This window comes from Bos grunniens, chromosome 26 (assembly GCF_055505025.1).
Source record: "Bos grunniens cultivar Pamir isolate PY7600 chromosome 26, Bosgru_T2T1.0, whole genome shotgun sequence".
NCBI classification, from domain to species: domain Eukaryota; kingdom Metazoa; phylum Chordata; class Mammalia; order Artiodactyla; family Bovidae; genus Bos; species Bos grunniens.
Window position 1 is genome coordinate 17,482,496 of NC_141190.1, and position 23,748 is coordinate 17,506,243.

The 23,748-nt window shown below is 39.0% G+C and overlaps 1 protein-coding gene across 1 annotated transcript in view; it reads left to right on the top strand.

Annotated features, from left to right (window-relative positions):
* Positions 1 to 23,748, top strand: part of CC2D2B (coiled-coil and C2 domain containing 2B) — a 108,097-nt gene that overhangs the window by 33,049 nt on the left and 51,300 nt on the right. The window contains exons 15-19 of the mRNA XM_086378889.1: positions 304 to 481; positions 8,384 to 8,534; positions 10,318 to 10,465; positions 19,797 to 19,935; positions 21,868 to 22,071. Coding sequence (XP_086235015.1) covers positions 304 to 481; positions 8,384 to 8,534; positions 10,318 to 10,465; positions 19,797 to 19,935; positions 21,868 to 22,071 — 820 coding nt within the window. The remainder of the gene's footprint in view (positions 1 to 303; positions 482 to 8,383; positions 8,535 to 10,317; positions 10,466 to 19,796; positions 19,936 to 21,867; positions 22,072 to 23,748) is intronic.

Genomic DNA, 23,748 nt, shown 5'->3' on the forward strand with positions numbered 1-23,748 from the left:
ACATTTTATAATGGGTGTGTTATAATCTCTTTAAGTTATAATTTAGTAAAATAAATAGTTGAATGATTTATGGTACTTTAGTTCTTTTTCTGTTTTTGAGTTAACATCTTTTTAAAGAAATTTCTTTATAGGAGAAATTTCTTGTCTGTGGATAAGAGATAGGCAAATGTTATTGGGCTTAAAGATAGCATTTGTCATCTTAAATTACCACATTTTAATATGTTGAGGTATATTTTGAAAAGAATAATATTTTATATCTGGTTTGCTTTTCAAGGGTCTCTTAAAGGTTTATTTAATTTTTAGGTACGAACAAAAGAGGAGAGCCAAAATTCAAAACCTTAAATATTTTATTAAAATCTTATACAACGATAAACAGGTTTCTTGCACTTCAGTATCTCCTCTACAGTTTGATTTTAAAGTCATGTTTCAGCAAATTTTCAATATTCAGTTAATATATTGGCCTGAAACAATTTGCTTGGAGGTATGCCATTGTCATTTAATTTTGTATATTATTTTATACAATACATAATTTAAAATTTCTTGTTAGTTACTATTATGTTTTTTATATTAAGATATATTAAGATAAGATATTAATATTTATAGAGAATATACTTATAATTCATCAGTAGTCTTTTATGCTTTAAGTACAAAATTATTTGGTTTGCAGTTGTTCTAAATACTTCTTTCCTGCTATAATTCTTGCCAACCCTAGACGGGCAGCATTATTCATTTATTAGTGAGGTGGAAGAGGTGAAAGAAAGAAGGTTGTTTAAACTATGAGTAGTATAGCAATTGTCAGTGTTGAATAATTTCTTCAAATTGCCCCAACCTTGGCTTGGTGATTTCAGTCTCCTGATATATTTGTTCATCTTCTAAAAAATTTTTTTAAAAAATCTGATGAAGAAACACATATGTAGCAGACCCCTGATCCCTTCCCAAAGACCCCATCATAAGAATCCCGGCACTAAAAGAAGAAAATATGATGATGAAGACAAATTAGAAACAGTAATGGAATCTAGACAACAAGTCTTGATGGCTGATGCTTAAGAGTTAAACTTGAACCTAAACCTGGAAGAAAAGTTAGGAGGAGTAAAGGTTTGTGTTATATGAGTATGGAGTGGAGTCTGAGGCATGGGGAGATTATTATTACAAATCTAAATCAGTTATTTTTCAATGCCTAGAATAACTTTGTGCTATCCGTGATCAAAAGCTGTATTCATTTTATTCATCTGTGCTATTAAGTTACTATCATTTTAAAATGTACCTCTGTTGACATTTTTTAAATTAATTAATTAATTTTAATTGGAGGCTAATTACCTTATAATATTGTAGTGGTTGTTGCCATACATTGACATGAATCTGCCATGGGTCTACATTGTTGAAATCTTTATTTTGAAAATATACTGACTACACTTTCCTACTATTGTATCTAAAATAAATTATGATATTATAATCTAACCTCTTGAAGTTTAAAATTGCCCCCTCTCCCAAAATAGGTAGGTGTAGATTTTGAATCCTTCGTCATCATCAATTAGCACATGATCCTAACAAACTAAGAGGCAGAGAAAGAAATGAGTCTATCTAGGGATAATTAACACCATTAACAGCTGCATGAATTGCTAAATGAATCTATATGCCCTTGATGAACACATAGGAACCTACATTTCTAATTTTATTATTATTTTTCTTTCCTTCTTCAGTTCAGTTCAGTTCAGTCGCTCAGTCGTGTCCTACTCTTTGCAACCTCGTGAATCACAGCACGCCAGGCCTCCCTGTCCATCACCTGGAGATCACTCAAACTCATGTCCATCGAGTCGGTGACGCCATCCAGCCATCTTATCCTCTGTCGTCCCCTTCTCCTCCTGCCCCCAATCCCTCCCAGCATCAGGGTCTTTTCCAATGAGTCAACTCTTCGCATGAGGTGGCCAAAGTATTGGAGTTTCAGTTTTAGCATCATTCCAATGAACACCCAGGACTGATCTCCTCTAGAATGGACTGGTTGGACCTCCTTGCAGTCCAAGGGACTCTCAAGAGTCTTCTCCAACACCACAGTTCAAAAGCATCAATTCTTTGGTGCTCAGCTTTCTTCACAGTCCAACTCTCACATCCATACGTGACCACTGGAAAAACCATAGCCTTGACTAGACGGATCTTTGTTGGCAAAGTAGTATCTCTGCTTTTGAATATGCTATCTAGGTTGGTCATAACTTTCCTTCTAAGGAGTAAGCGTCTTTTAATTTCATAGCTGCAGTCACCATCTGCAGTGATTTTGGAGCCCAAAAAAATAAAGTCTGACACTGTTTCCACTGTTTCCCCATCTATTTCCCATGAAGAGATGGGACCAGATGCCATGATCTTAGTTTACTGAATGTTGAGCTTTAAGCCAACTTTGTCACTCTCCTCTTTCACTTTCATCAAGAGGCTTTTTAGTTCCTCTTCACTTTCTGCCATAAGGGTGGTGTCATCTGCATATCTGAGGTTATTGATATTTCTCCCGACAATCTTGATTCCAGCTTGTGCTTCTTCCAGCCCAGCATTTCTCATGATGTACTCTGCATATAAGTTAAATAAGCAGGGTGACAATATACAGCCTTGACGTACTCCTTTTCTAGTTTGGAACCAGTCTGTTGTTCCATGTCCAGTTCTAATTGTTGCTTCCTGACCTGCATATCTTCCTGATCTTCCTGACTCATCTCACATGCTAGTAAAGTAATGCTCAAAATTCTGCAAGCCAGGCTTCAGCAATATGTGAACTGTGAACTTCCAGATGTTCAAGCTGGTTTTAGAAAAGGCAGAGGAACCAGAGATCAAATTGCCAACATCTGCTGGATCATCAAAAAAGCAAGAGAGTTCCAGAAAAACATCTATTTCTGTTTTATTGACTATGCCAAAGCCTTTGACTCTGTGGACCACAATAAACTGTGGAAAATTCTTCAAGAGATGGGAATACCAGACCACCTGACCTGCCTCTTGAGAAACCTATAGGTCAGGAAGCAACAGTTAGAACTGGACGTGGAACAACAGACTGGTTCCAAATTAGAAAAGGAGTACGTCAAGGCTGTATATTGTCACCCTGCTTATTTAACTTATATGCAGAGTACATCATGAGAAACGCTGGGCTGGAAGAAGCACAAGCTGGAATCAAGATTGTCGGGAGAAATATCAATAACCTCAGATATGCAGATGACACCACCCTTATGGCAGAAAGTGAAGAGGAACTAAAAAGCCTCTTGATGAAAGTGAAAGAGGAGAGTGACAAAGTTGGCTTAAAGCTCAACATTCAGAAAACGAAGATCATGGCATCCGGTCCCACCACTTCATGGGAAATAGATGGGGAAACAGTGGAAACAGTGTCAGACTTTATTTTTTGGGGCTCCAAAATCACTGCAGATGGTGACTGCAGCTATGAAATTAAAAGACGCTTACTCCTTAGAAGGAAAGTTATGACCAACCTAGATAGCATATTCAAAAGCAGAGATACTACTTTGCCAACAAAGGTCTGTCTAGTCAAGGCTATGGTTTTTCCAGTGGTCACGTATGGATGTGAGAGTTGGACTGTGAAGAAAGCTGAGCACCAAAGAATTGATGCTTTTGAACTGTGGTGTTGGAGAAGACTCTTGAGAGTCCCTTGGACTGCAAGGAGGTCCAACCAGTCCATTCTAGAGGAGATCAGTCCTGGGTGTTCATTGGAAGGAATGATGCTAAAACTGAAACTCCAATACTTTGGCCACCTCATGCGAAGAGTTGACTCACTGGAAAAGACCCTGATGCTGGGAGGGATTGGGGGCAGGAGGAGAAGGGGACGACAGAGGATGAGATGGCTGGATGGCATCACCGACTCGATGGACATGAGTTTGAGTGATCTCCGGGAGTTGGTGATGGACAGGGAGGCCTGGCGTGCTGTGATTCATGAGGTTGCAAAGAGTCGGACACGACTGAGTGACTGAAGTGAACTGAACTGAACTGCATATAGGTTTCTCAAGAGGCAGGTCAGGTGGTCTGGTATTCCCATCTCTTGAAGAATTTTCCACAGTTTATTGTGATCCACACAGTCAAAGGCTTTGGAATAGTCAATAAAGCAGAAATAAATGTCTTTCTGGAACTCTCTTGCGCTTTCTATGATCCAGTGGATGTTGGCAATTTGATCTCTGGTTCCTCTGCCTTTTCTAAAACCAGCTTGAACATCTAGAAGTTCACGGTTCACATATTGCTGAAGCGTGGCTTGGAGAATTTTGAGCATTACTTTACTAGCGTGTGAGATGAGTGCAATTTTGCAGTAGTTTGAGCATTCTTTGGCATTGCCTTTCTTTGGGATTGGAATGAAAACTTCAGCCAAACTGAACTGTTTGTTTTTTTCCCATATATTTTTGCAATTCCCTACTTAGACTTTTTTAATATTACAGTTTCTCCACTTATAATGCCTATTTTTATTCTCTACACGTCATCTCAGCTACACAGGTGTTGATAGCTGCCACTGGGGACAAGTTGTCTCCTGAGAGATTACAGGTGTCATTCTTTTCCTTTACATCTGCTGCTGTCCAGGATCTGGCCTCCAAAGTGAATTTGACAGTTCCATGAGAATGCATGGACATACCCTAAACAAGTCCGCATGATTGATGTGTAAAATCAGAATGCCAACTGAATATTTGAATATATTTGTCAGTTCATTGTCTCTTTTTATTTATTTTTTTAGTTTTCTGTTTTGTTTTTTTTTTAAACTTTACAATATTGTATTAGTTTTGCCAAATATCGAAATGAATCCTCCACAGGTATACATTTGTTCCCCATCCTGAACCCTCCTCCCTCCTCCCTCCCCATACCATCCCTCTGGGTTGTCCTGGTGCACCAGTCCCAAGCATCCAGTATCGTGCATCGAACCTGGACTGGCAACTCGTTTCATACATGATATTATACATGTTTCAATGCCATTCTCCCAAATCATCCCACCCTCTCCCTCTCCAACAGAGTCCATAAGACTGTTCTATACATCAGTGTCTCTTTTGCTGTCTCATACACAGGGTTATTGTTAGCATCTTTCTAAATTCCATATACATGAGTTAGTATACTGTATTGGTGTTTTTCTTTCTGGCTTACTTCACTCTGTATAATAGGTTCCAGTTTCATCCACCTCATTAGAACTGATTCAAATGTATTCTTTTTAATACTCCATTGTGTATATGTACCACAGCTTTCTTATCTGTTCATCTGCTGATGGGCATCTAGGTTGCTTCCATGTCCTGGCTATTATAAACAGTGCTGCGATGAACATTGGGGTACACGTGTCTCTTTCCCTTCTGGTTTCCTCAGTGTGTATGCCCAGCAGTGGGATTGCTGGATCATAAGGCAGATCTAGTTCCAGTTTTTTAAGGAATCTCCACACTGTTCTCCATAGTGGCTGTACTAGTTTGCATTCCCACCAACAGTGTAAGAGGGTTCCCTTTTCTCCACACCCTCTCCAGCATTTATTGCTTGTAGACTTTTGGATCGCAGCCATTCTGACTGGCGTGAAATGGTACCTCATAGTGGTTTTGATTTGCATTTGTCTGATAATGAGTGATGTTGAGCATCTTTTCATGTGTTTGTTAGCCCTCTGTATGTCTTCTTTGGAGAAATGTCTATTTAGTTCTTTGGCCCATTTTTTGATTGGGTCATTTATTTTTCTGGAGTTGAGCTGTAGGAGTTGCTTGTATATTTTTGAGATTAGTTGTTTGTCAGTTGCTTCATTTGCTATTATTTTCTCCCATTCTGAAGGCTGCCTTTTCACCTTGCTAATAGTTTCCTTTGATGCGCAGAAGCTTTTAAGTTTAATTAGGTCCCATTTGTTTATTTTTGCTTTTATTTCCAATATTCTGGGAGGTGGGTCATAGAGGATCCTGCTGTGATGTATGTCGGAGAGTGTTTTGCCTACGTTCTCCTCTAGGAGTTTTATAGTTTCTGGTCTTATGTTGAGATCTTTAATCCATTTTGAGTTTATTTTTGTGTATGGTGTTAGAAAGTGTTCTAGTTTCATTCTTTTACAAGTGGTTGACCAGTTTTCCCAGCACCACTTGTTAAAGAGATTGTCTTTAATCCATTGTATGTATATTCTTGCCTCCTTTGTCAAAGATAAGGTGTCCATATGTGCGTGGATTTATCTCTGGGCTTTCTATTTTGTTCCATCGATCTATATTTCTGTCTTTGTGCCAGTACCATACTGTCTTGATAACTGTGGCTTTGTAGTAGAGCCTGAAGTCAGGTAGGTTGATTCCTCCAGTTCCATTCTTCTTTCTCAAGATAGCTTTGGCTATTCGAGGTTTTTTGTATTTCCATACAAATTGTGAAATGATTTGTTCTAGCTCTGTGAAGAATACCGTTGGTAGCTTGATAGGGATTGCATTGAATCTATAAATTGCTTTGGGTAGTATACTCATTTTCACTATATTGATTCTTCCAATCCATGAACATGGTATATTTCTCCATCTGTTAGTGTCCTCTTTGATTTCTTTCACCAGTGTTTTATAGTTTTCTATATATAGGTCTTTAGTTTCTTTAGGTAGATATATTCCTAAGTATTTTATTCTTTCTGTTGCAATGGTGAATGGAATTGTTTCCTTAATTTCTCTTTCTATTTTCTCATTATTAGTGTATAGGAATGCAAGGGATTTCTGTGTGTTGATTTTATATCCTGCAACTTTACTATAATCATTGATTAGTTCTAGTAATTTTCTAGTGGAGTCTTTAGGGTTTTCTATGTAGAGGATCATGTCATCTGCAAATAGTGAGAGTTTTACTTCTTCTTTTCCAATTTGGATTCCTTTTATTTCTTTTTCTGCTCTGATTGCTGTGGCCAGAACTTCCAGAACTATGTCGAATAGTAATGGTGAGAGTGGGCACCCTTGTCTTGTTCCTGACTTTAGAGGAAATGCTTTCAATTTTTCACCATTGAGGATAATGTTTGCTGTGGGTTTGTCATATATAGCTTTTATGTTGGGGTATGTTCCTTCTATTCCTGCTTTCTGGAGAGTTTTTATCATAAATGGATGTTGAATTTTGTCAAAGGCTTTCTCTGCATCTATTGAGATAATCATATGGTTTTTATTTTTCAATTTGTTAATGTGGTGTATTACCTTGATTGATTTGCGGATATTGAAGAATCCTTGCATCCCTGGGATAAAGCCCACTTGGTCATGGTGTATGATCTTTTTAATGTGTTGTTGGATTCTGATTGCTAGAATTTTGTTAAGGATTTTTGCGTCTATGTTCATCAGTGATATTGGCCTGTAGTTTTCTTTTTTTGTGGGATCTTTGTCAGGTTTTGGTATTAGGGTGATGGTGGCCTCATAGAATGAGTTTGGAAGCTTACCTTCCTCTGCAATTTTCTGGAATTAGCCAATTTACTAATTTACAATAAGAATTTTTTTTTCAGAGATGTAAATGCTTAAAATCCATTAGCTATAATTAGCTATAGCCCCTGCAAACCTTTCTGTATTAGCAATGCCTTTGGCAAAGGGACCAATGTGTTGGCTTAAATTCACTCTTATAGAAACAGTATTTAGATGACCAGAAAAATATTTGCCTCTTTGTCTTGCGTTTTTCTCTGCCTTCTTGATTATCAACTGTCCTTTTGGTTGGTACATTCTTTTCCATTTTTTAAGGGGCATTTGCCCTCCTTGATTTTCTTTTCCTTAGAGCACATATCACTGCTTCCCCAGACACTGATAACAGAGTATAAGTCAAGATAAGATTTTCCTGTTGAAAAAATTTGAGTTTGTAGTTACGGCAGTGATGGAATTCTAGTAGAAAGCACAGCAGAATCATAAGACCTACTCAGTAGATGTCTGAAGAACAGCATACTCAGCGCCTCCCTTACTCCTTCTTCTGGGACTTTTCCTCCCTTTCCTGCTACATAGCTTGTTTAATCTGTCCTTGGACTCCATGAGCCAACAACTCTCCCTTTTTTTTTAGGCAATTCAACCTGAGTTTCTATCACTTTTAATAAAAGTTAATAGAGTTTCATATAGAGATTTCATTTCTTCATTTATAAAATGGGAAGAGTAATGGCCATTTCTTGTAATTTTTATCAGGTTTAAATAAGATAAAGGACTTTTAAAGTGCTACACAAAAGTAAGTTCTTTGGGTATTGTGTTATATGTACTGAATTCCCAGAACTATATTTCTAATCCTTTTATTCAAGTGATTTTCTTTGAAACCAGTGAAAGGCCCTATACTTTTAAACACATAAGATTACCTAATTTTATCATAGTCATCTGGATCAAAGGCTCTAGGTAAATACCTATTTTACATTCTAGTATTTTTAAAAGAATTATGTTAGTGATTATCTTTGTTTTAGTTTTTTTCTATTTTGTACTTTCAGTGAGTTATCAATCATTTCTTTTATATTTAGGTTTATGAAATAAGTAAAAGGACATGCTTATTGGCAAAACTATATTTACCCTTACCTAACAGCACAGAGTTGAAAAGCAAAACTATTTTGGAATATCTAGAATTTAGCTCTGATAAACTGGTCATACCTGCATATGGAGAAGTAGGAAGCAGTAAGTTTATTAAAAATATATCTTCCCTCCTATTTCCTTCATGAGTTCTGTTTCCTAAATGACCCTGGGTCATTCATATGAATAAAGAATCCTATTCATAGAGTCATAAAATATGTTGGTAGATGCCAGGGGCTGGGGGTGGTGGGTTGTGGGGTGGGAAGGGAGAATGAGGATTTAGTGTTCAATGGGGACAGAGATTCAGTTTAGGGAAGTGGAAAGTTCGGGAGATGGTGAGAATTGCACAGCCATGTAAATGTACTTAGTGCCAGTGAAATGTACAGTTAAATGTTGTTAAAACAGTACATTTTACATTATGTGACATTTACCACAATTAAAAAAAACATTAAAAAGGAATCCTGTATTCACAGTGTTAGGTTAAAATGAATTAAGTTCTTCCAGAGAGTAAACTAATTTTTAAAACTTTGACTTGAATCAGATCTTTGGGAAATCTAAACTTTGGGACAAGCTCCTTTGCTTTTCCTAGGGCATCTGAGACAAGAGCACTGTGCTTTGTATAATGTGAGTGCCACACTTTGAAGTGAAGTCAAAGTCCCTCAGTCGTGTCCAACTCTGCAAACCCCATTGTCCGTGGAATTCTCCAGGCCAGAACACTGGAGTGGGTTGCCATTCCCTTCTACAAGGATCAAACCTGGGTCTCCAGCATGGCAGGTGGATTCTTTATTAGCTGAGCCACCAGGGAAGCCCACCAAATGGTCTGAGCTTTAGTAAAGCCTGAAGATGCTCCAGGACATGTTGATTCATCTTTGAACTGAATAGGGGAGGAAGGAAGAGGAGAGAGAAAAGAAGAGATAAGAGAGGAGAGAAGAAGGGACTTTTTTTACTGGCTTTCAGTTGATTTTCCTCCTCCTGCAATTTACGTTAGCATGTCTGCCAGAATGCTGTCATTCCTCGTCTCCCACGGTTGCCTTCTCTCTCACCTTCCCTGGGGTGTTGTAATTGCTGTGTCCATCTGGTGAAAAGAAAGGGAGTATGAATGGGTGAGCAAGGAGGAGAGAGAAGGAAATAAGCAGGCAAAGGAGCAAGGAAAGTAGAGAAAACGAGGGAGGAATGTAGTCTGCTTAGATAAAGTCCAGATGGAGCAGAAAATCAGGTTGTGGAGACCCAGGAGAAAAGACTTAGAAAAATTTAGGAGGCACTAAGCACTTGGCAGAAGTTTCAAGAAATACCACTGAGCTCTCTGGAGACTGAGAAAGAAGATGAGCAGAGGGATAAAATTGAAGAATGTAGGAAAGGAGCCAAACGGCAGCTCTTTCTCTGCCAGCACGCGTGCTCAGTTGCTGGTTGTGTCAGATTCTTTGTGACCCTGTGGACTGCAGCCCGCCATGGAGTTTCCCAGGCAAGAATACTGAAGTGTGTTGCCATTTCCTACTGCAGGGGATCTTTCCCCCCACCCCCCTGCCCCCTGTCAGGGATCAAACCCACATCTCCTGATCCTACATTGGCAGGCAGATTCTTTACCACTGAACCACATTGGAAAGCCTTTTTTTTTTTGCTGCCAATGTTTTTTTTCCTTGCTGGCAGCCACTCCCAGAAAGAATGGTTTGAAAACGTGTTCAGATAAATTCTCTCCCCTCTTGTTTGTAGTCTGTTTGAAACAGTCTGCCTTGAGGGATTTTGGGTAGGAGTTGAAGGAGAGCTGTAAGAATAGAGCCTGCAGTCAGCATAAACTTTGTATTTCTGGGGTTCCAGGAACACTTAAAAGGGGAAAAAAAACTGTAATGTGCTCAAATATTCCTATGTTTTTAATACCGTTTATAAACAGATGTGCCCTTTCTTCTTGAGGAAAATGGAACTGAAGAACTTTGTCTTTTGACGTCAGGAAAACTAAGCTATTCTCTGTCATGGGCCTTAGATGAAAATGGTGTTCCTCTGACACCTGTGTCACAGTCGTTACGATCTGCTTTCTGCAGGTAATAAACTTTATGCTTGAAAAATAATGCCAGTCCTCAGCAAAGCATCACACAAAGCCTACAAAACGGAAACTCTAGATAAATGGTAGGAACAGTTTAGTTTACTTGGATGTTGCTTTATTTTTATTTGTATTTGTAAATATATAAAATATTTATTTCATTTGTAATCACTCCGCTAAAGCAATAAGTGTCTTTATGTGTAAGAGAATGTGTCTCTTCAATGTTTAGGATTAGAGCCACATGGATGATGACAGAGGCGGTTCCACATTCCTTAGACTGTGTAGGCAAAGGCCAGGACTCCCAAGAATTTGATTTCTGGGACCTTTATCTCTCCCAGTCATTCTGGATTATGTAAAAAAAAATGATTTTTTGCATTATCAATTTTTTGGAAGAAATTGCTGGACATAGAAATTTCATCTATATCCCACAACTTCCTAGAGAAATTGGAGTTAACTTCTAGACCCTATCCACAAACAGTATTACTAGAAGTACAGTAGAATTCTATAAAAATGATGATAATGCTGGCTTATATACTGTGCTATGTTTGAGTAAGATGACACATTTAAAAGGCCAAAAGATCTCATCATTAAAGAAATTAATGAATGATAATAACAAAAGGATAGCCTTTTCCCTCCCATCTAAACGCGTGTTTTTTTTTAATTAATTTATTTAAAAAATAAAACACATATTTTTTAAAAAACAGGCTAGATCCAACTATATGACATTATGGGAAAGGTAAAACTATGGAGACAGTAAAAATGTCACTGTTCACCAGGAATTAGGAAAAGGGAGGGATGAATAGGCAGAGCACATGGGATTTTTAGGGCAGTGAAACTACTCTGTAAGGTACTGTAATTGTGGGTACGTGTCATTATGCGTTTGACAAAAATCCGTATAACATAGGACACCAATGGATTTTGAGTGCTAATGATGGGTTAGTATAGGTCCATGGATTATAACAAGTGCAACTCTTTTATTGGCAAAAAACATAATAAATTATAACTCTGGTGCAGGATGTTGATAGTGAGGTAGGCTGTGTATGTGGAAACTGTACTTTATACCAATTTTGCTGTGATCCTAAAACTCCTTTTAAAAAATTCCTATTTTTAAAGTAAAATAATATTAAAAAATAATTCCTATAAATAATGTGGATTAAATAGGAAATCAAAACTGAAATTAGAGACCATTTTTAAAATAACAATGAGAACACTATCTACAAAATTTGTGGCATATAGCCAGAATCATAGCAAAAGTTCATAAGTGGTCTTCTTGCATACATGAGTGCTAAGTTGCTTCAGTCTTGAAGGAGGGTTGCCTTGACCTCCTCCCGAGTGGTCTTCTTGGTAAATAAGAAAGAGTTTTAGAAAAAAAACTAAACCAATGTCAGTAGTATTCAACAATTGATGTTGAAGAAACAGGAAGTGGATGTAGGTTACTCATCAAAAAGCTTGACAGTAAAAAGAGGCTGAAAATAAGGGAGAGAACAGAATCAAAGTATGGAGTGCTTAAAAATTGGGGGCAATACTTATCTTCTAAAAGGAAGTGATGAAACTCATAGGAAAAGAGCCAGAATGTATTAGAAAGAATTTGAGATAAAGAAGCCACCTGCCAATACAGGCAATGCAAGAGACTTGGGTTTGATCCCTGGGTCAGGAAGATCCCCTGGAGGAGGAAATGGCAACCCACTCCAGTATTCTTGCCTGGAGAATCCCATGGACAGAGGAGCCTGGCGGGCTACAGTCCATGGAGTTGCAAAGAGTCGGACACAACTGAAGCAGTTAGCACATGAACTCCTTCAGAGTCAGGATGATATTGAACCAGAACATAAGTCAATATGGTTCTAGAGAAGAGGAAATATCTTTTCAAAACAGAGAATGAGACAGAAATCACAGTACACACAGAAATATAATTTTGATGGATATCCCTGTTTTGCTAAGTAAATCAGGTCATCTTAGAAACCTGGAGCCAGGGCATTTTAGGAGAAAAATGGGTTGTCATCATTCAGTCACTCAGTCATGTTCAACTCTTTGTGACCCCATGGACTGCAGCACGCCAGACTTCCCTGTCCATTACCATCTTCTGGATTTTGCTCAAACTCATGTCCATTGAGTCAGTGATGCCATCCAACCATCTCATCTGTGAGCCCCTTCTCCTCCCAACTTCAATCTTTCCCAGCATCAGGGTCTTTTCCAATGAGTCAGTTCTTCCCATCAGGTGGCCAAAGTATTGGAGCTTCAGCTTCAGCATCAGTCCTTCCAATGAATATTCAGGGTTGATTACCTTTGGGATTGACTGGTTTGATCTCCTTGCTGTCCAAAGGACTCTCAAGAGTCTTCTCCAGCACCACAGTTTGAAGGCATCAGTTCTTCAGTGCTCAGCCTTTTTTATGGTCCAGCCCTCACATCCATACATGACTACTGGAAAAACCATAGCTTTGACTAGACAGACCTTTGTAGGCAAAGTAATGTATCTGTTTTTTAATTTACTGTCTAGGTTTGTCATTGCTTTTCTTCCAAGGAGCAAGCATTTTTTAATTTCATGGTTGCAGTCACCATCTGCAGTGATCTTGGAGCCCAAGAAAATAAAGTCTGTCATTGTTTCCATTGTTTCCCCATCTATTTGCTATGAAGTGATCGGACCAGATGCCGTGATCTTAGTTTTTTGAATGTTGAGTTTTAAGCCAACTTTTTCACACTCCTCTTTCAACTTTCTCAAGACGCTCTTTAATTCCTTCTCACTTTCTTCCATTAGAGTGGTTTCATCTGCATATCTGAGGTTATTGATATTTCTCCCACAATCCTGATTCCAGCTTGTGCTTCATCCAGCCTGGCATTTCACATGATGAACTCTGCATATAAGTTAAATAAACAGGGTGACAATATACAATCCTTCCCAGTTTTGAACCAGTCCACTGTTCCATGTTTGGTTCTAATTGTTGCTTCTTGACCTGCATACAGATTTCTCAGGAGGCAGGTGAGGTGGTCTGGTATTCCCATCTCAGAATTTTCCACAGTTTATTGTGATCCACATAGTCAAAGGCTTTAGCATAGTCAATGAAGCAGAAGTAGATGTTTTCCTGACAGTCTCTTGCTTTTTCTATGATCCAATGGATGTTGGCAATTTGATCTCTGGTTCCTCTGTCTTTTCTAAATCCAGCTTTTACATCTTGAAGTTCTCAGTTCACCTGTTATTGAAGCCTAGCTTGAAGGATTTTGAGCATTACTTTGCTAGCATGTGTTGCTAAGTCACTTCAGTCATGTCCGACTTTGTGTGACCCCATAGACGGCAGCCCACCAGGCTCCCCCGTCCCTGGGATTCTCCAGACAAGAACACTGGAGTGGGTTGCCATTTCCTTCTCCAACGCATGAAAGTGAAAAGTGAAGTGAAGTCGCTCAGTAAGTGTCCCACTCTTCGAGACCCCATGGACTGCAGCCTACCAGTCTCCTGTGTCCGTGGGATTTTCCAGGCAAGAGTACTGGAGTGGGGTGCCATTGCCTTCTCCGTTGCTAGCATGTGAAATGAGTGCAATTGTGCGGTAGTTTGAACATTCTTTGGCATTGGCTTCTGTGGGATAGGAATGAAAACTGACCTTTTGCAGTCCTGTGGCCACTGCTGAGTTTTCCAAATTTGTTGGCATAGTGAGTACAGCACTTTCACAGCACCATCTTTTAGGATTTGAAGTAGCTCAGCTGGAATTCTTGGAGAAGGAAATGGCAACCCACTCCAGTGTTCTTGCCTGGAGAATCCCAGGGACAGGGGAGCTTGGTGGGCTGCCGTCTCTGGGGTCACACAGAGTCGGACACGACTGAAGTGATGCAGCAGCAGCAGCTGGAATTCTATCACCTCTGCTAGCTTTGTTTGTAGTGTTGCTTCCTAAGGCCCACTTGACTTCACATTCCAGGATGTCTGGCTCTAGGTGAGTGATCACACCATCATGGTTATCCAGGTATTAAGATCAAAATGGGTAATAAGGGTAATTTATTTTGGAGCCAGTGAATAAGCTTATAATATGCTGAACCAGAATTTTCTTGTGTTACTTAGTATTTCCCTAGCATAGTCCCCCACTGCAGCTGTTTTTTTTTTTTAATTTTTATTTATTTATTTATTTTTAATTTTATTTTATTTTTAAACTTTACAATATTGTATTGGTTTTGCCAAATATCAAAATGAATCCGCCACAGGTACACCAAAAACATTTTGGGGGTATAGCTGATTAACAGTTTTGTGATAGTTTCAGATGGCAGCAAAGTGACTTCCAGCCATACACCCACTGCAGCTATTTTTAATCTTTGCCACATCATTCTTTGTCTTTTTCTTAAAGTCAGATGTTTGCTCTCCTCACTCTAAAGCTAACTTTTATGCAAGTAATTTGGAACTTCCCTTGGTCTCTTTTAGGAATCTATTGACATATTTATATCCTTTTCTTACATTTTCTTCAACTTTTCCATCTCCCTATGCTATAAATCTTTCATATCCAAGAAGCTTTCTGTGCTTTAAAACAAAGAAAAATCCAAGCATTTGATTAAATCCTAAAAACCTTTTCTGGTTGTTTTCCCTGCCCAGGTTATTTATTATATGGGTGCTCTCCTGGTCTGTATATATTGCCTTTACTTTTTGTTCACACATTTCATCCCTAAGCCAACCCATTTACTCCTGAAGGCTACGAAGGACCTTCTGGTCATATTTATTGACCTGTCCTCATCTTTTTGCTTCTTGATGTCTCTTCTCTCATGGTTTCTGTGATGCTGCACTTAACAGTTCCAGTCACTTGGGAACTCAAGTTTATAAAAGGTTGAAAGCAGTTGTGCAAGATTGGAACAGATGAAAAGTGTCAACAGAGAATGAACTGCAGGAAACATTTTCAAAGTTCAGAGCCCTTTCTAAAGTGAACTTGAAGTAAAACTTTACAGTTGGGGATTCTGAGATCAGAGAGGGAAATTGCAGAGCTCTCCTCATCTACAGCTGTGGTGGCCCAAGGACTGGTGAGGAGCAGTGGTTTTAGGAGCCTGGGATGGGTGCTCCAAAAGGCAAGACTGACTTGTGAGAGTCCGAGCATGAAGCCAAAGGAGATCAGAAAGAGTTTGTTTATTGACTCACTCATTCATTCATTTATTCATCAACTACTGACGGAACTAGAAACGGAGGAGGATCTTAGAATGCATTATATTATAAAAGTCATATCTCTCCAGTGTCAATTAACACTGTCTAGAGTTTTTAACACATTTTAAAAACAAAACTGTTTTTCTTACACTCAATAGTTGATTATTTGTGACGTGGTTAATTGAGTTTTATGTTTGACCTTATTTCTTATCTCCCATAACTTTCATTCTGGATTTACTCTTCGTGCTGAAAGTTGTTCCCTTAACGATTCAGTCCTTTTTTAGCTTTTTCTTTTATACTGGGGTAGAGCCAGTTGTGATAGTTTCAGGTGAACTGCGAAGGGACTCAACCCTACATACACATATTCATGAAAATGATTGTTTTCATGGCTAGAAAGCTTGTTTAGTCTTTATTTGAAAATGTATTTTTTTCCTCATTCTTGAATAATTGTGTAGATGGGCATAAAATTTGAGGCTGATACTTATTTTCCCTAAGCACCCTGAAGCTACAGTTGCATTATCTTCTGGAATTTATCATAGCTGTTTAAAAGTCTGCTGTCAGTCTAAATGTTAGTATTTTTTAGATAGTCTTTTCTCCCTGATACCTTTGAAATTCTTAGCTTAATTCTTAGAGACAAAGCTCAGGCCTGAGGGCAGGGAGGAATGGGGAGCTATTGCTTAATGGGTACAGGATTTCTGTTTGGAATGATGAAAAGTTCTGAAAATAACATGGTTATGGTGACTGTACAACACTGTGAGCATACTAAATGCCACTGAATTACATTAGATGCTTAGCATTTGTTTGTGAAGGAGGGTTGCAGATGACAAAGGAATTTAGCTGTAGTCCACAGCTGAACACCTGTAGGGATGACAGAAGGAATCATCATAGCAAAGGCAGGAGATGTTCTGAGGTTTTTATTACTTCCCCTGAGGCAGAAATCTGGAGACTATGTTGAAATATCATTACAACCAAATTTTTTTAAGGCTATAATAGGATAAATTTCTCTCCATAATGTATTCATTAACATTTAGACTGTACCTGAGCCTTTATTCTCTAAGGGTCCTGAGCTAAGATTCTTCCCATGAGAAGGAAAATTTGTCACGTGATGATGTTAAGGGTGTCAGGCCCTAGAGATCTCTTATGACAAAGATATTAAAACAGTTCAAATGAGAGGGCAGACATAGGAATTGAAGAAGGGAAGAAGACTCAAGCTTTACCTGTTTGTAAAAAGGAGTACGTCAAGGCTGTATATTGTCACCCTGCTTATTTAACTTACATGCAGAGTACATCATGAGAAACACTGGGCTGGAAGAAGCACAAGCTGGAATCAAGATTGCCGGGAGAAATATCAATAACCTCAGATATGCAGATGACACCACCCTTATGGCAGAAAGTGAAGAAAAACTAAAAAGCCTCTTGATGAAAGTGAAAGAGGAGAGTGAAAAAGTTGGCTTAAAGCTCAACATTCAGAAAACTAAGATCATGGCATCCGATTCCATCACTTCATGGCAGATAGATGGGGAAACAGTGTCAGACTTTATTTTTCTGGGCTCCAAAATCACTGCAAATGGTGATTGCAGCCACGAAATTAAAAAATGCTTCCTCCTTTTAAGAAAAGTTATGACCAACCTAGACAGCATATTAAAAAGCAGAGACATTACTTTGTCAACAAAGGTCCGTCTAGTCAAGGCTATGGTGTTTCCAGTGGTCATGTATGGATGTGAGAGTTGGACTATAAAGAAAGCTGAGCATCGAAGAATTGATGCTTTTGAACTGTGGTGTTGGAGAAGACTCTTGAGAGTCCCTTGGACTGCAGGGAGATCTAACCAGTCCATCCTAAAGGAGATCGGTCCTGGATGTTCATTGGAAGGACTGACGTTGAAGCTGAAACTCCAGTACTTTGGCCACCTCATGCAAAGAGCTGACTCATTTGAAAAGATCCTGATGCTGGGAAAGATTGAAGGCAGGAGGAGAAGGGGATGACAGAGGATGAGATGGTTGGATGGCATCACCGACTCAATGGACATGGGTTTGGGTGAACTCCGGGAGCTGGTGATGGACAGGGAGGCCTGGTGTACTGCAGTTCATGGGGTCGCAAAGAGTCGGACACAACTGAGTGACTGAACTGAACTGAACTGAATTTTGCTTAGCATTGTATCAACTGGCTTTGTTAGGAATAACTTCCAAAGATTTGGTAGCTTACAGTGCATGGTGTCGGATTCATGATCTCCGAAGAAGAAAATTGAGCTTCCGGATCAGGGATCAGACTTGACCACTTAGAGCTCTTGTGTGGGCAGAAGTTTTATTATAGGAAAAAGGACAGAGAAAGCTGCTAACATAGACGTCAGAAGAGGATGGAGAGTGCTCACTAGGCTTAGCAAGGCAGGTATATACTTTTTCAATTGGTTATTAACAATAAATCAAAAAAATGTTTCAAGTTTGTAAAGGTCTTACTAGACCCACTCCCACAATTTACATTTTAAAATGATGGATTAGAACTAACAATGGCAAGATCTTACCAGTCCCACTCCCACAATAAACATTTTAAAATAACAGGATTATCTTAATGTGCTTCCCTTGTGGCTCAGCTGGTAAAGAATCTGCCTGCAATGCGGTAGTGAGTGAAGTCGCTCAGTCGCGTCTGACTCTTTGCGACCCTATCGACTGTAGCCTACCAGGCTCCTCCCTCCATGGGATTCTCCAGGCAAGACTACTGGAGTGGGTTGCCATTTCCTTCTCCAGGAGATCTTCCTGACCCAGGGATTGAACCTGGGTCTCCCACATTCCTGGATGACGCTTTAACCTCTGAGCCACCAGGGAAGCAATGCAGTAGACCTGGGTTCAATCCCTGGGTTGGGAAGTTCCCCTGGAGAAGAGAAAGGCTACCCACTCCAGTATTCTGGCCTGGAGAATTCCATGGACTGTATAGTCCATGGGGTTGCAAAGAGTAGGACACAACTGAGTGACTTTCACTTTCACTTTCTTAAGAAGGAGAAACATGTCCTCCAACAGGATACATTGTTGTTAGATAATCCTTTGTACAGAGTTTAAGATGAGTTGTTTTGTTGTTATCATCAGCTCTGGGCTTAAAGAAAAAAAAAAGGCTGTAATGGTATAAGTTTTATGTGACTAAGACTAAGGAATGTAGGAAAAAAAGTTTGTTCTTTTGTCCTCTTTGATAACCCCAGACCCCTATCTCCTCCTCGGGGACCCCAGACTTCTTATCAACCTACCTAAGGATTGACTCTCTCAGATTCATCATAAAAAATATGAATAGATACTGATGGAAAGTGGACAGTGTAAAATGTATGTCTGTGTTTGGGCTGACATTGTGGAATCTGAGTCAGACTGTATTACTGAAATCCTAGTTTATAGACTGGAATTTTCCCTGAGTACTACATAGAAAGGATCTTAGAAATCTTTCAGTTTGAAGCGTTTTAATTCCACAAGGTGAAATGAATTACCCATGAAGAGAGAGATTAAGTAACTGGGATAATTGATGGCGGAAAAGAAACCCTTTCTGTTTAGGGTTGAATTTCCTCTGCATTTTGCCTGTGGTTGAGGTCACTAAGATTGCACTCCCAGGTGTGCTAGTGGTAAAGAACCTGCCTGCCAGTGCAGGTAGACATAGGAGACGTCAGTCAGGAAGATCTCCTGGAGGAGGGCATGGCAACCCATTCCAGTGTTCTTGCCTGGAGAATCCCACGGACACAGGAGCTTGGGAGGCTGCAGTCCATAGGGTTGCACAGAGTCGGACATGACTGAATTGACTTAAGAATGCACTTAAGAATACATTCTAGCCTGTCCTTCATAGCTCTCCAACTTCTAAAGATATGGCCTCATAGGACCAAACAACGATATTCTTCTGACTCATACTTCCCAGTTAATTGTATTACATACCCTATATTGTGTTTCAACAATAAAGATATAGCCTAAAGATTCTTTTTATATTGTATATTTTAGATAGCAAAGAGGAATATTTATGAGCTTTACCCTTAAAAAGCTTGTCTCTTAAGGGAGGGGTAGACATTTATCAAAAAACTATCATGCAGTTAGAATGTGAGAAGAACCAGGGAAGATAGCACATCTGAACCTTCTGTTTTATCCTTAAATACAGAGAATGGATAAGCTTAATCTTTAAATACCTGTAATGGGTCGGTTTTACCCCATATAACAGATGTATCACCTGTATATTACATACAAATTCACAACATATTTTTCCTTATGTTAGTGTGTTAAGGAATGTAGATGCAAGAGGTGTTCCTGAAATTCCATGGCTTATTAATGCACAGAAGCTTTTTGAATGGGCCAATGAGGTCAGAATTGACCCAAATAACCCAGAATGTTCTGATTTAATGGAATTTATTATGGTAAGTTGTGGCAAAATATCTGTACTGTAAATATATTTATTAAGGTCTATACTCTTATGCTCCTCCACAGTTTGCAGTGTATTTTTCTAGGCACTAGGAGTCATTAAAAGTAAAAAAGGACAGAGTTTTCAGCCAGTTTACAGTACTATGAGGCAGTTAGAAATTCAACAACTGGGAAAATGATTGGTACTCCGCTACTATTTAGCAGCCCTTGCTTGGTGCATCCAGCAGAATAATCTCCAGGTTGACATCAGTTGTACATCTACTGAGTACCAGCCGTATTATTAATTACTGAGGACTTTAAAGATGACTCAAAGACATCCTCCTTCCCTCAAAGACTCTATTCACTTCTACTCCTGCTCATAGCCAACTGAACTGCTCTTTATGCTCCAAAAATGCTCTCTTCATACTTTTACCCATGCCATTCCCTCTGCTTAGAAGAGCACCTGTATCAGCTATCTTACCCATCCTGCAGGTTTGGTAAATACTTCCTTGGCAACCTTGTTACCGAGTCCAAGCTCCCTCTGCTCCCCCACAGGATAGGCCAGTGAATCTGGGAGATAAGGTGTTGAGGCAGGAATATGGCTTTGTTTGGAAAGCCAGCTGACCGAGAAGATGGCAGACTAACATCTCAAAATAGCCATCTTGTCATCATCTAGATGCCAGTTTCTTTTATGGATCAGAGATGGGGGGTGGACATAAGGAAACAAAGTAAAAAGGCCATTTAATCTTGCAAATATCTCCTGGAATGGCAAGCCTCAGGCAGGGGGATGTGTTAATTTCTTTCCTCCTGCCAGCCAGGTGGACAGGGTTATGAACAAAGGCAATTTAGCTTAAGTCGGGCAGAGGGGCAGAGTTCTTTGAGGCAGGCCATTATGTGTGATTATAATAACAATATCAACGGAAAGCAAGTCAAAGAAACAGTTTCAACATGGAGTCAAAATTGACTTCTCCCTGCAACAACTTCAGTTAGATATGGGCTTTCCTTTTCTTGCCCCCCTGTTCTTTCTTTTCTTTTTTTTTTTAATAACTCTTACGGATCTATTTATAAGACAGAGTTTGAGCAAGCTCCCGGAGATGGTGAAAGACAGGGAAGCCTGGCATGCTGCAGTCCATGGGATCGAAAAGAGTCAAACACAACTGAACAATAGCAAATGGATCTATCATTCTGCCTTTACTGCAGTCATTCGCCCATGTGCTTTATCTTTCCCTGTGGAACTACAGCTAGTAAATCTTTGTCTCTCTTATGGCACCAGCACCTTGCCTCTCATGTACTGTGTACTCACGTTTGCATTTACTGAATAAAGCAGTGCATGCTGCTGCTGCTAAGTCGCTTCAGTCATGTCCAACTCTGTGCAACCCCGAGATGGCAGCCCACCAGGCGCCCCCATCCCTGGGTTCTCCAGGCAAGAACACTGGAGTGGGTTGCCATTTCCTTCTCCAGTGCATGAAAGTGAAAAGTGAAAGTGAAGTCGCTCAGTCGTGTCCAACTCTTCACGACCCCGTGGACTGCAGCCTACCAGGCTCCTCCGTCCATGGGATTTGCCAGGCAAGAGTACTGGAGTGGGTTGCCATATTGCAATTAAGTTTCCTCAGATCATAGCTTCCCAACTGACATGCTGAATTGATTACTTGTACATAGAACTATTGAACTCTCAGCTCATAGAGCAACCGGATATAAAAAGCATCATCTTTGAACCCATTGTACAGTAACATGTTTTCATTTTCTATATAAATCATGACCGGGAAAAGGTTGAGAACCTATGCAGGCTAGATTCTGCATTTTTTTTCAGATTTTCTATTACAGATTCAGTTGTTCCGTTTCCTATTTATATTGCAATTCTCATATCTCACAGTTTCAACTGTTATGAGGTCTTGAATTTAAAAAAAAATTATTTTAAGTAAAGACTTTACATTATTTGTGTTTTACAGTACATAAAACATAAAGGACAGGATATCCCAAAGTATTTTCGTCTTGAACAGTTGCAAGATGAATTTAACTTTGTTTCTGAAGAAGAAATGAAAAAGAGTAAACGTTTCCAGCTATTGCAGCTTAGAAATGCTGGTCAATTAGATGTTTTCCTTCTGCAGCAAATGCCCCTTTATGATAGAGAGATTCCAGATTTAGTCTTCCAGGTACTTGGTTTCTATTTGAATATTGCTTTTTCTATGATAAGTTAATGTTTTGCTGCTTTAAATCTGTCTTAATTTTTATTTTTTTAAAGCTGTCTTAATTTTTAAAAAACTGACCGTAGACAAAAATTTTCCCCTTTAAATTTTTTTTACTTGAAGTATATTTGATGTGCAATATTTATAAAAGTTTTACAGGTGTATAGTATAGTGATTTACAACTTTTAAAGGTTATGTTCCATTTATAGTTATTCTCCAAGAGAGAATACTGGAGTGGGTTGAAAAGGAAATGGTAACCCACTGCACAGTACAGCACACCAGTATTCTTGCCTGGATAATACCATGGACAAAGGAGCCTGGGAGGCTACAGTCCATGGGGTCGCAAAGAGATGGATACAACTCAGTGACTATCACTCACTCATAGTTATTATAAAATACTGACTATATTCCCTGGGTTGTACAACATATCCTTGTAGTTTATTTTATACATAATAGTTTGTGCCTCTTAATTTTTTATCCCTCTATTACCCCCCAATAAAATTTCAACAAATCAAAAAGCAATATATTATATATAAATATATAACTGTACATCGTAATCTAGTAGGGTTTATTTCTAGGTAACAGAGCTAACAGAATTAAGGAAGGAAAAGATATGCTCCTCTTAATAAATGCCCAAAAGGCACTTAATAATTTCAGTGCTCATTCATGGTGAAAGCTTTTAGCATCCTAGAATTAGAAGAGAACTTCTTTAAACTGATTAAAAATATTCAGGATTTTGGATTTTTCTGCTGATGCAAACTGCTTTGAAAAGAAGTGTTTCAGGTCAATTGTAGAATTGCCGGAATGGGAGGAGAGATAAGAAAGGACACCTACACACCCACTGGATAATTAGAGGGAGTTTCAGAGTTAATTAGCCAGGAATGCAGAAATATACGGAAGTCGGGCAGAACACAGGGCAGGACAGTGCAGCGAATTTTGTGTTGGTTTTTACTAGACTCTGGTACTACGGTGGGGGTCTGGGAATATTAAACTTCTTGTGACTTTTCCACATAAGAGTAAGGTTTTGCAAGAGCTAAGAACAAAACAAAAAACAAACCAAACCAAAAAACCTGTACAAAATAGGCAAGGTTTACCTTACCACCCCAGAAAAATTAATATGTTCATGGTAAATGCACTTCCATTTAAGGGAATGTTTACAAATGTTGGACTCCTCTAGTTCTTGAACCCAATTCAAGGTCAATAAGGCTATATCATCCTTCAAGAGAAGAAATAGAGCCAGTGCCTAGGTGTCCCTGAGCAAATTCTCTGTCTCCAGCTTTCCAGCATTCTGGAAAACCAGTTCCTTATAAACTATCCCTTGATTTGATTCAGTGCCTTATTATCTGTGTGGCTCTGAAACTGTTTGGTATAATGATCACTATTAGAAATCAGTTTCCTCATAGACTCCTACACAAACATTGTATTTAGTAGCCAAACATCAGTTTTCCCATTAATCTCAACAACTTGAAAATGCCTGCTATCATCTCTACCAGTAAGAGCCAAAGCATTAAGCCAGAAAGAAGAAAGGAAAGAAGAAAATTAGAATTGGAATAGAAGACATAAACTATCCATGTTTGCAGAAAATTCATTTGTCTATGTGGAAAACGTAAGAGAATCTACAGCTAACTGTGCATGCTGACTGTG